Source organism: Polypterus senegalus, chromosome 18, assembly GCF_016835505.1.
Source record: "Polypterus senegalus isolate Bchr_013 chromosome 18, ASM1683550v1, whole genome shotgun sequence".
NCBI lineage: Eukaryota > Metazoa > Chordata > Cladistia > Polypteriformes > Polypteridae > Polypterus > Polypterus senegalus.
Window position 1 is genome coordinate 74,355,673 of NC_053171.1, and position 13,841 is coordinate 74,369,513.

At 37.7% G+C, this 13,841-nt stretch overlaps 1 protein-coding gene across 1 annotated transcript in view; it reads right to left on the reverse strand.

The window, feature by feature from the left end:
• Positions 1–13,841, reverse strand: part of sphk2 (sphingosine kinase 2) — a 55,535-nt gene that overhangs the window by 36,803 nt on the left and 4,891 nt on the right. Inside the window, exon 2 of the mRNA XM_039741042.1 lies at positions 1,033–2,200. Coding sequence (XP_039596976.1) covers positions 1,033–1,513 — 481 coding nt within the window. The 5' untranslated portion in view covers positions 1,514–2,200. The remainder of the gene's footprint in view (positions 1–1,032; positions 2,201–13,841) is intronic.

Genomic DNA, 13,841 nt, shown 5'->3' on the forward strand with positions numbered 1-13,841 from the left:
AGATTCCTAAAAAATTGGAAGCTGTCTTTTTATGAAACTACACAAAATGCTCTGTGTCATTATGAGGATATGACCATTTCTGCATTTCACTAAAATCATAGTACATGAGCAACTATCCCTTCTGTTCTTTAACAAGACTTTATTAATATGTTCTAAATAAGTTACTTCCAGTTCAAATATCAGTCCAGGGAAGAATTCTGTAACCTACAGTATGCTCATCATAAACTTTTAAGAGCACAGATGTAAGCCCCAATATGGCAGCACACTGGTGCTCAAATTTAAATACATATCCCTACTATCTTCATTTAATTCTTATGAAGCATCTGTTAAAACTATATTTAGGCCAAGCATAATTAGTAATTTTTACTTGACAGTCATTTCAGAGATATGTATAAGCTTTTCCAACTTGTCCTAATCTATATCATATAAAAATTTACACTGTAGTTTATTAAGCTAGAGGTTCTCAATAATTAGTACTCCAAGGCCACTATGGCTGCAGGTTTGTGTCCCAACACCTTTGTTCTCTTAATTGGACTCCTACCTCATTTAAACAAGCAATTATTTTCCTGTTTCTATGTTTCCAACAACATCCAAAAATTACACACTGGTTACGCTATATTTTTTATCAATCTAATATGTGTAAGATAGGCTCATTCTTTTTCTTTTTAAATATTTTTACTTCTTTTTTTTTAACATTCTGATATTTTAATTTTTTTACTAATCAGTACACAAGTGAGTAACACTGAATTAGCTGCTCCTTTCAGATTGTTTTACACTGGTTTTTGCTCTGTTCAACATTCATTTATGGTATTCAGATACAATTAAGAAAGCAAAATCTACAGAAAAAGTAAATTAAAAAAAGTAAGGATTTAACCACAGGGGCCATGAGGACTGAACATTGAGAACTAACATAAGCCATTCTATTATTTTCCACTTTATTTGTTAAACTCTTTAAAATCTGAAAATCATGCCAGTTTTATATCTTAGATGTTCACATGTACAGGCTTAAAGAAAGTTCCACTCCACTTATACCTGTAAGGCCACTTAGCGATACACCTCGCAGTAGGCACTTGATTGCAATCGACCATTTTTCAGCCAAAGCACGATTCTCTGAAGTAGTGTCAGAAACATCCACCTTAAATGTTCGTACTACTCTTGTTCTCACTCTTCCAGCTCCCATCCTCTTCTTTTTAAGTGGATATGAATAAATAGAAAAAACAGCAGGAATCTGTGTCTCGCTTGCCCCACTGGTTTTTGTTGATTTTGGGCGCATCACATGACAGCCAACAACATCCGTAATATTCACAACAGTCCGACGATCATCCTGGGGCCTTGGCACTAACCTCTGTATGTGCAGCTCTTTGGGAGTCAGAGTAAGAGCATAGCGGGGCCCAGAGGTTCCACTACTTAAGTTTTGGCTGGTGTTACTTGAATGGATTCCACCAAACTCCCCATGAAGAATAGCCTCTGAACCAGACATTTTCACGTGAGGTATCAGCTCTGGATTTCTCATTTGTCTGGTTACAATAAGTACTCTCAATGCAACTATCTATTCAGCCAGTTTTACAAAAGGCCACTGGTGTCAAAGTATGGTTAAATATGACCAACTCTTAACAATCATCTTACTGTAGTGTTATGTATATTGAAATGATATAGTTATTTTTATAAACTAGAAACAATTAGTCAACATTATTATTAACTTTGCGCTTAAGATATTTTTCGATGGGATTACAAAAATTGATTTACTAAAAGCAAGATTGCTTTGAAATAACTATAAGATCTTGGGAAACATATTTTTAATTATCAAATGTAAAACTTACAATTGACTGACTGACACGATGTAAAATAAGATTTAAAAATATTTCTTTACAATTCTGTATGTTTTAAAAAGCAGGTGTATTTCTAAAATGCCAGTGAATGATTAAAGCTTGCTAAAATTAGTTCCCTAAGATGAATGAGACATAATTTTTGTAATAGATCAGATTTCAAAACTTTGTGACCCAACTGGAGAATAAGCAAACTAGTCCACAAAAAGGAATTAGTCCAGAAACTGTTCCCATTGGTGGGAGACCCCTTTCTGATTTTTAAAAATGCTGAGGAATATTCAAATAGGTTTCCAGGAAGTAATATATGGAGATCCAAGTTACGACCGATGAGTTGTGATTTTCTTGGACAGATGAGCCACTGGGATGAAAATACTCTGCAGTGATAAAGTAAGAAAAATAAAAAAAAAATAAATATGAATTAGTACCCAGAGCTGTACATGCATAGTAAAAGGCAGCAATCCTAAATATCAGATCAATCTGGAATAATGGAAGGCATTCTGCTGACAGCCTAGTGTACTGAATTATAGTAACATTAAACATGTTTAGAATTTTATACAATGAACCTTAGCCGTTGACAACACAATATGTGTAGCCATCACCCTTATATCTTCGATTTTTCTCATATCTGGATTATTATATTAAGAAGCTATTTAAAAACCCTTAACTTCACAACCATAAAAAACAACAATATGAGTTATAAGCACTATTTTATTAAGACATCATTTGGAAAAGCTTAACTTTACAGCCATAAAAAAAATCGCTTATAAGCAACAAAAATTTTAAAATATCTAGCCATATTTTATGACCCTGTGGCATAAGGCAGGAATTAAAAATGCACAAGGCGCCAGTACAAAACAAGGTACATTGATAATCCATCATTATTCTAGCGGGTTCACTGGCCACTATAAGTTAACCAATACCACAGAGAAAGTCACTGAGTTGAGAATGAAACATCCCTGAAGTTTTGAGGCAAAAGTTATAAAACCAAGGTGACACCTACACATCAAAGCAAACTAGAAAACTTGCCACTTTAATTTAGATAGTACGAACGGTAAACTTAAGTGAGTTGGACACTTTTTAAATTTGAACATTAGCACGAATATGTAAATTGATTCTTTTTATGTCTGGCTTTGTCAGGAAGGCTTTGAAGTGGAACATTGAATCTGCACACAAAATCTCACAAATACTGTAAAAGAGCACTTGCGAAGCTCTTACTCATGACAGTCCTTGTCACTTTAACATCAACTTCCATTCACATCCTGAAAGTGAATTACATTAAAAAAAAAGAAAATGGTATTTTTCATACAACACAATTGGATTGTACAATGTCACAGATAAATCTTGACTGTTTGGTGTTATTTCTTACTATAAAGAAGCAAAACAACCCATTCTCATTATCCAAAAATGTCATCATTCAGTTCCTTTATTTGGTTGTAAATGAGAAAACCACAGAATGCCTGCAATTTCAAAGCTGCAAATGAGGAAACTTATATGTTTCGGGAAAAAAAAGTGGCTCTAAATATACAAGAATTGTAATGCAAATGCATTCTTTAACATCCACAGTGCATTTGGTAAGTAGAACTTTATTTGTCTCAGAGAGAGAGAGAGAGATATTTGTAGCATAGTAGGCAGGTTTAGATAGACAGACAGACAGATAAACACACACATTTTGGCTTGAAGGCAAGAAAATTCAAAAGAAAGTTCTGACTTGGCTGTCAGGAGCACCAGAGTGCGTTTAATACTGAGCTTGCTCTATTTAAATACCTTGTTGATTCAGCGGGCCTGTCTTGAATTGATGTAACCAGCCCAGCACACAACAACACAGAAAAAAAGATCACACTAACCATCACATAGTTATAGAAGATGTGAAGGATGTCACTTTCCACATTAAAGGAAAAAACAGTCTCTTAAGGAAAGAGAGTCTACTCTGCTCTGCCCTTTCTTATATACCATAGTTTTTTCTGTGTTCTGCGACCAGTTCAACCTGTGGATGTGGACCCCCAAGTAAATGTTGGAGTGCACCACCTCTACATCAATTCCTTGAAAAATGACCAGACATACAGGCTCTTTGGTGTGGCAAAAGTCAATAACCAGTTCCTTGGTGTTGCTGATGTTAAATGGCAGACAATTATCCGCGCACTAAGAAACAAACGCCTCCAGAAGACTCCTGGACTCTGTCTCATCCTCTATCAAAACACCCCGTAAATGCAGAATTATCTGAGAATTTCTGCAAGTGACATGACCTGGGGCCTCATGAATAACGCTGTGCATAGAATTCACACTAAAACATGACATACGGACCAAAAAAAATCCAGATGCATAAATCTGTGCGTATGCCAACTTCCACGTTCTTCTTCTACATAAATCCCAGTCAGTGTGAAAAGTAATGCATGTGCATGCGCCTGCTGCCATTCCCCAACTCCTCCCAGAATTACGCCTCTTCGAATATGCAAATCAATATAAATAGCCCCTTATGTTTTGCATTCTGTTAAAAGTCAATGGCAAAAGTACTGGGGAAAAACAAGAATTTCAGCGAATACCAAGTAGAGGCAAGGAAAAACATACTATTTGTTGGTTTAAGCAGTGATATAAATAACGAAAGGAAGTTGATTGAGTAAGAGAGTGCAGAAGAAACTCGAAGGTTCAAGATATCAAAGTCGCTGTGAAAATGTGAGTTGTAACCCACTGTCCGAGTGTCATATGGAAGCGTATTAGGGTACAGAGAAAAGAAAAACAAAATAGGGACACAGTGGAAAAGAATGTCCAAATTTCAACTTCAATATCGAAATTTTTCGAGTTTATTTTGTCATTAAAGTAGAAAGTCATAAACTTCATCTTAAAATCGCTTAATTTTTAGTTTCTCAGATCCCATTGTAGCTAAAGTAGCATGTTAAATGCTTCGTATTCTGTGTTCTTCTATGTGATCTATGTGTGTGAATCACAACGTGCTTCTTAAACAGGCTTACTCTTCTGCCAACGGGACACAGAACACATTACATTCATGATATTACAGCTCCCTGAACAATTTAAATATTAAGATGTATACATGATATCATTTTAAGCATGTATTAAACAGGGGGACATGGTGGCGCAGTATTAGCGATGAGCTGGTGCCCCGTGCAGAGATTGTTCCTGCTTCCCGCAAGATGCTTGTTGCGCCATGCGCAACCCTCAATGAAATAATTTACTGCTGCAGTACAGTCTCTCTCAAACATACTAACCTCCAATTCCTGTCCTTCCTTTTCTTTCTCCAAGTAAGCAGTCGCCATACAATCAGCTCTGTAATAGAAGTCAAGCCATCTGTAAGCTTTGAACGCAGATTCTTCAAAACTTTAATGGAACATTGAAATATCTTCATTGGTGCTGGGCGATATGACGATATATATCGTGGGGACGATAGAAAAGTGTCTATCGTCCTATTTCTCTTCTATCGTTTCTATCGTTTCTAACCTAATTTTATCAATTACTAAAGAAAATATTGCATTAAATAGGCTATGACAAATAAATTATAATGTCTTGTCGCTATGCAATGCATACTCTATTCATCTCTTATATAAGTGATAATCAAGAATAAAAATGAACTTTTTCGCAAAGAAACTCCATCTTGTGGTTTTGTGACAGTTCAGTTAAATGTCACTTCAAAATAAAGTTGCAAAAAAAAGTATGCAATGATATTTTTGTCAAACTTTTCAGAGAATAACTGGAAACGTACTTTATTGTGGGTGGTAGATCGTGATATATATCGTTATTGTGATATAAAATAATCCATATCGTGATATATGATTTTTCCATATCGCCCAGCACTAATCTTCATAGTACATGTTTAATTATTTCATCCATCTATCCAGGGTCACGCCAATCTCAGTAAGCATACAGTGTGAGGCAGGAACAGCCCCTGAACATGGTGCCAACTCATCGCTACCACTGTCCACCGTGTCCTCACATGTTTAATTATTACCAATAAACATTATTTAAACAAAGTTTATAATGTAATAAACATACTTTACTGCATTTCATCTTAAAAATGAAATCAAAAGCTACAAGAAGATCATCATCTTCTCCTTTTGGCTGCTCCCGTTAGGGGTTGCCTAGCGGATCATCTTTTTCCATATCTTCCTGTCTTCTGACACCCATCACCTGCATGTCCTCTCTCACCACATCCATAAATCTTCTTTTAGTCCTTCCTCTTTTCCACTTCCCTGGCAGCTCTATCTTTAACATCATTTTCCCAATATACTCAGCATTTCTCCTCTGCACATGTCCAAACCAACACAATCTTTCCTCTCTGACTTTGTCTCCCAACCGTCCAATCTGAGCCGACCCTCTAATGTACTCATTTCTAATCCTGTCCATCCTCCTCACACCCAATGCAAATCTTAGCATCTTTAACTCTGCCACATCCAGTTCTGTCTCCTGCTTTCTGGTCAGTACCACCGTCTCCAACCCATACAACAAAGCAGGTCTCACTACCATCCTGTAGACTTTCCCTTTCACTCTTGCTGCTACCTTTCGGTCACAAATCACTCCCGACACTCTTCTCCTCCCATTCCACTCTGCCTGCACTCTCTTTTTCACCTCTCTTCCACAATCCCCATTACTCTGTACTGTTGATCCCAAGTATTTAAAATCATCCACCTTCGCCAACTCTACTCCCTGATCCCTCTCATTTACACACATATATTCTTGTCTTGTTCCTACTGACCTTCATTCCTCTCCTCTCTAGAGCATATCTTCACCTCTTTAGGGTCTCCTTAACCTGCTCATTACTCTCGCTACAGATCACAATGTCATCAGCAAACATCATAGTCCATGGGGACTCCTGTCTAATTTCATCTGTAAATCTGTCCATCACCATTGCACATAAGAAACGGCTCAGAGCTGATCCCTGATGTAATCCCACCTCCACGTTGAATGCATCCGTCACTCCTACCACAGACCTCACCACTGTCACACTTCCCTCTTATATATGCTGTACAACTCTCACCTACTTCTCTGCCACTCACGACTTCCTTACACAATACCACAGCTTCTCTCGAGGCACCCTGTCATATGCTTTCTCCAGGTCCACAAAGACGCAATGCAACTCTTTCTGGCCTTCTCTGCACTTCTCCATCAACACTCTCAAAGAGTAAACATCACATCTGTTGTGCTCTTTCTTGGCATGAAAGCATACTGCTGCTCACTAATCATTACCTTCCTTTTTAAGCTTGCTTCCACTACTCTTTCCCATAACTTCACGATAGAGCTTGGAAATCTGAATCGACTTAGAAGCCAGTCGTCATCATCATATGTAAATACGCGCTTTATAAAGTGACTGAGGTTGTGCAATATTATAAATGTAGTGCAAGTTTACACTGAGGTGGTATGGTTTGGCCATTCTGTGCCCCATTATATGGTACAGGTTGATTACAATCAGATACCTTAAACTAATAAACAATATGCTGTAAACTTCAGTGTATTTGATAACCCCACGTCATGGATGTGAATCTAAAAAATAAAGGGAAACCACACAGGAACAGTAACACTGCTTTGATGCTGGTTGTCACAAGTTTGCAAAACCGAGCGGAGAACTTGCGAATGGGGATTGAGCTGGCGTGAAAATGTGCGTGGCTTTACGGGAAGTTTAGTTTTTAGATGTAAGCGTGGAAACGGGTGTCTGCATCATTTTTGTGCGTACACACCATTTATAAATGAGGCTCCTGGTGTTATATTTATAGTCTGAGGTGTACAGAGTGAAGAGAAAAGGAGACAGGACAGTTCCTTGTGCTGCTCCAATGTTGCTCACATCCATATCAGAAACACAGTCCTTGAGTCTCACAAACTGTGGTCTGCCCAACAGATAGTCTATTATCCAGGACACCATAGGCTCATCCAACTGCATATCTCCGAGTTTACCACTTAACAGAAATAGTTGGATGGTACTGAAGGCACTGGAGAAATCAAAAAAATGTAATCTCCACAGTGCTGCCAGCTTTGTCCCGCTGAGAAGCAGCCTTGTGGATCAAATACATAATCGTACCCTCCACCCCAATCTTTGTCTGGCAGGCACTTTGAAAAAGGAACAATGTAGTATGTTTTGCATAGCAGTGGCATTTTCTAAAGCTTTAGAGACAGATTGAACAGGTGACAGAGGACACCACAAAGTTGGTCAGCGCAGTCCTCAAGAACTAAAGAATAGACTATCTAGTCCCGCAGCTTTTTCTGCATGTAGCACCCTCAGTGGTCTTCAGTTATGAACAGTCCACACTGATGGTCAAAGGTGGACTTGTCACTGGCCATTCCAGTTCACATGGTTGGAGTTGTTGATGTAGTAGGGATAGTGTGGGGAGACTAGTCATTGGAAGAAGGTGGCAATTGGAGGGAAAATCTATTAAAAAATTTCTTCAGGGTGTTTGCTTTGTCACCATTCCCTTCTAGAATCTGAACACAGAATGACTTGAGTCGTATAATTATACCCAGTCCATTCCAGACATCCTTCATATTATTTTGAGTAAGTTTGTTTTCTATTTTTGCTTGGTAAGCTTCCGTTCCTTCATTCAGCTTTTTCTTTAGCACATGGTGTACGTCATTCAGAGCCTCTCTGTCACTGGAATTGAATGCTCTTTTTCTCACAGTATGTCACAAAGAAAACCAAATACTCACTTGTACTTCCACTTAGTAAAACAAGGCAACATCGGCATTTTCGTGAATGGCTGTTGATACAGTTAAGACATTAAAAAGTGTACTGCATTTGCTACTAAAAATAAATAATCACTCATTTAAGCTCATGTGCCAAACAGGAAGCATCATATACTGTCAGTATGAGCAGCATAACACTGGCAGATGGCATACATATACAGAACTATATAAGATAACTCCTAAAATACTGCATGATATTCTGCAAGTATCGGAAACACTATTTACAGTGCTTACAGAAAATATATAACCAACCAATTCATTTTCTTAATTCAATTTTTCCTTTAAAAGGTCAGAGGAAGCCAAAGTCTGTCCCTGCAGCTTCAAAAGCAAGACAGCGAATGCACATTGTGGCATGTGAAATTTCAGAAACCAGAGTATCAGAGAATAAAAAAAAAAAGAAAAATAATAAAACAAAATTGAAACCAATGCTACCTGGAATCTTTTAAGAAAAAAATATTCTAAATTAAATCTGAAATTGTTTGGCTAGAGAACTATCCTTGGAGCAGCAAATCTAAAATATCTTGAGAACAAAAGATTACTACCAAAAGTAACACTCCATGTTCAATAATAAATCACTAAAAGTTCACATAAATTTGATACCATTTCAGATGTATTTAGCACTTTAAAGTTATTAACTTTTCTGAAGAGACATTTCAAAGCATGATTCAATTGCGTGCACCATTTCAAAGTCAATGGATTTTGAAAGGACAGATCAGGAGATAGACTGATTTTTTTTCCTTTTTTTTTTTAATACCTATCTGGGGGTTTTTGAACACACCAACACATTTTCACCATAGTTAGAAATCCCCACTTTGTTAAATTTAAAGGGAAGAAAGCCAAGAAATATATGCAGTTCTTTTTGTTCATTTTCTTTTTTTCGATGTTCGTTATCAGCTCTTGCTGCTCTTTTTCTATCGCGACCTAAAATTCAACGTACTTGAATAGATAATTTGCTTTTCTGCCTTGCCATTACAGCTGACTATGTTGAAGGGCAAATTAGCACTGAGAGTGTCAAGGGGGGGCTACAGAGTGAGGACGTGCACAGTAGAAGTAATGATTGGGCAAGCGGTGTGGAGGGGAGTTTTGAAGGTTGAATGTTGTGAACACGACAGAAAACCTTTTTAATATAATAGAGAGATATCTCAAGAAAGGGGGCAGCAATTCTGAAAGCTGTGCAACAGGTAAGCACAACCACTAGAACACTTGTGTAGATGTATAAAAGAAAACATGTTTTTGGGCATCAGTGATCATGTTATATCTCCCCAACACTGCAGAACCTCCAAAGCCCCGGTACTCCGTTATAAACAAATTAAATGCTTTTACCAGGATAGATTTACCTGAATTACATAGTATAATCTCTCAACTGAAACCCTCCACCTGCGTCCTTGACCCAATACCAACAAGGTTTTTCAAAGAAATATCAGGCGTGCTAATTGACAATATTCTGGACATAGTTAATTTGTCATTAGATACGGGGGTCTTTCCAGACTGTCTTAAGACTTCTGTAGTTAAACCACTGCTCCAGAAAAATAATCTTGACCCCTCTGCCTTTGAAAATTTTAGACCCATTTCTAACCTGCCCTTCTTAAGTAAAATTCTACAGAAGGCAGTCATTTTGCAGTTAAATGACCACCTCAATAAACATGCTATTCTTGATACATTTCAGTCAGGCTTCAGAACAAATCACAGCACAGAAACTGCACTCGTTAAAGTAGTAAATGACTTGTGGGTAAATGCAGACAGAGGCCATTTATCTGTTCTCATCCTCTTAGATCTGAGTGCTGCATTTGACACCATTGATCACAATATTCTTAGAAATCGCCTTAGTCAATGGGTGGGCCTCTCTGGCAGTGTCTTAAATTGGTTTGAATCCTACCTGGCAGGGAGAAAATTCTTTGTGAGTTGTGGTAATCAAATCTCAAAGACACATGATATCCGATATGGTGTTCCACAAGGCTCTATCCTGGGTCCGCTGTTATTCTCAATCTACATGCTTCCGTTAGGTCAGATTATCTCAGGTTACAACGTGAGTTACCACAGCTATGCTGATGACACACAGCTGTACTTATCAATAGCACCTGATGACTCCGACTCTTTCGATACACTAACACAATGTCTTACTGGTATTTCTGAATGGATGAATAGTAATTTTCTCAAACTAAATAAAGAGAAAACTGAAATTTTAGTAATTGGCAATAATGGATTCAATGAGGTTATCAGAAATAAACTTGATGCACTAGGATTAAAAGTTAAGACGGAAGTAAAAAATTTAGGGGTAACCGTTGACTGTAATCTGAATTTTAAATCGCATATTCATCAGACCACTAGGACAGCATTTTTCACTTAAGAAACATAGCTAAAGTTAGACCTCTTATATCATTGAAAGATGCTGAGAAATTAATTCACGCTTTTGTTTTCAGTAGACTAGATTACTGTAACGCACTCCTCTCAGGACTACCCAAAAAGACATAAATCATTTGCAACGAGTGCAGAATGCAGCTGCTAGAATCCTAACTGGGAAAAGAAAATCCGAACACATTTCTCCAGTTTTGATGTCACTACACTGGTTGCCTGTGTCATTCAGGATTGACTTTAAAATACTGCTTATGGTTTATAAAGCCTTAAATAATCTCGCTCCATCTTATATATCGGAATGCCTGACGCGTTATATTCCAAATCGTAACCTTAGATCTTCAAATGAGTGTCTCCTTATAATTCCAAAAGCTAAACTTAAAAGAAGTGGTGAGGCGGCCTTCTGCTGTTATGCACCTAAAATCTGGAATAGCCTGCCAATAGGAATTCGCCAGGCAAATACAGTAGAGCACTTTAAAACACTGCTGAAAACACATTACTTTAACATGGCCTTTTTATAACTTCACTTTAACTTAATACTGATACTCTGTATGTTCAATTCTTCATAATAACTATTCATAATGGCTCTAAAATCCGTACTGACCCTAACTCTCTCTCTCTCTCTTTTCCGGATTCTTTTTGGTGGCGGCCTGCGCCACCACCACCTACTCAAAGCATCATGATGCACCAACATTGATGGACTGAAAGCCAGAAGTCTACGTGACCATCATCATCAGGTCCTTCCATGAAAACCCTAAATACAAAGAGGACTGTTTGACTTATGTTAGGTAGATTGCCCAGAGGGGACTGGGCGGTCTCTTGGTCTGGAACCCCTACAGATTTTATTTTTTCTCCAGCCTTTGGAGTTTTTTTGTTTTTCTGTCCACCCTGGCCATCGGACCTTACTCTTAATCTATGTTAATTAATGTTGACTTATGTTTATCTTTTATTGTGTCTTCTATTTCTCTATTCATTTTGTAAAGCACTTTGAGCTACATTTTTTTATATGAATATGTGCTATATAAATAAATGTTGATTGATTGATTGATTGATTGATTGATTGTTCCATGTCTCTTTTCTTATTACCATTTTCCAGATTAATACGTATTTGTATAATATATTTGAATCATTGCAATGGGCCGGAGTCCTGTGCAGAGTGGTTTCCTGTCTTGCATCCAATGCATGCTGAATAGGCTCCAGTCTTACAATGATTATGTTATTTAAATCATAAATACATATTTCAGTGATAAACAACATTTTGAATAGAAAACTGAAAGAAAAAAGTAAAGCAATATGGATGTGTTGTCAAAGTTTGCTAAAAGAAACTCAGTTTGAATGCAACATATTCTGTGTCAACTATTTCACAAATGTTTTACTTGGGATGAAGTGGATTAGGGTACTACACCTTTAACAGGCAGCGGGGGTGTATTTCTGTACATTCTTAGCATAGCTAACCTTGCAAAACAAACTCACACAATCATTTTCAAGGTAGGGCTACATTAAAGATGGCTTCTACCATACCCCTTTGGTCCTGTCTGTTCTATTCTGATATTTTGGGGCCCACCGTTTAAAAAAATAGCATGTGATCATCTAGCAAGGAATTTGGCTGCATAGTAAATGACCATGGTGGAAGTGGTGTAACCTTCCTTAGATGGTTGGCGTCCTTCAACATCTGCAATAAGATGCTGCAGATGTTCTACCAGACAGTTCTGGCGAGTGCCCTCTTCTATGCTGTGGTGTCTTGAGGAGGCAGCATAAAGATGAAGGACACCTCCCACCTGGACAAACTTGTTAAGAAGGCAGGCTCTATTGTAGGAATGAAGCTGGACAGTTTGACATCTGTGGCAGAGCGACGGGCGCTGAGCAGGCTCCTGTCAGTCATGGAGAATCCACTGCATCCACTGAACAGGATCATCTCCAGACTGCTGTCACCGTCCTGCTCCACTGACAGACTGAGGAGATCGTTCCTACCCAACACTATGCGACTCTTCAATTCCACCGGGGGGGGGGTAAATTCTAACATTATATAAAGTTATTGTCTGTTTTTACATGCATTTTTATTACTCTTTAATTTAATATTGTTTCTTTGTATCAGTATACTGCTGCTGGATTATGTGAATTTCCCCTTGGGATTAATAAAGTATCTATTTACAATATTGGCAGTAGGATGAGATGAGGAACCCATCCATAAAGACCACACTTGTGTTGATCAGACCCTATTGTTGCTGCTGTGTGGGTGTAGTGCAAAGACTGAAAGTAAACATATTATGTGAAAGTCTATCCTGGAGTTGCAAGCACACAAGAAAATCCTGATGTGAACTCTGGAAAGTGTTCTACGACAACAGTAAAAATAAGTGAGAGAAGAATGTCTGAGTTCATCATGCTGCTTAGAAGAATAGCAAGGTTGCAGGCTGCTTCACACATCTTGCATCCTTTATATTAGCAGCCATTATGTCTTAGTCTTCTAAGACAAAGGACCTTTATACTATACCTGATTGTGCATGAAAAACATCTATATATTGGAAATAGCCAGAAAAGACTGAAAATGTTACTATTCATTTCATAAAGTTTTAATTCTTTCTTTTTAATCGTATTCTACACAATGTCAGAGGTAGTTGGGAGAGTGCACTGCTGAAAGCTCTTTGATGGTCAGCTTCAATGTACTGTGTGTAAAATTGCATTTATATTGTTCTGTGTTGTAGGTAAGAAATACTGTAATAATAATGCCAAACTGAATCCAATTTCTGAAAACTACCCAACTAGTCATGTACTTCTACGGTACTCACAAAGTCTCTTGGTTTACTCACATTAACGTCAGGACATCTTGTGATAATTTTACACGCTTTACGCACCAGGCTTTGCTCATACTGGATGCAAGTGTTTAAGTGTGTCCAAAAGTGGATGCATGGTCATTCACACATCGGCAAACATGGGAAATACGTAACAATTATACTATAGTTCAACCTGACAAATTTCAAGATCTTG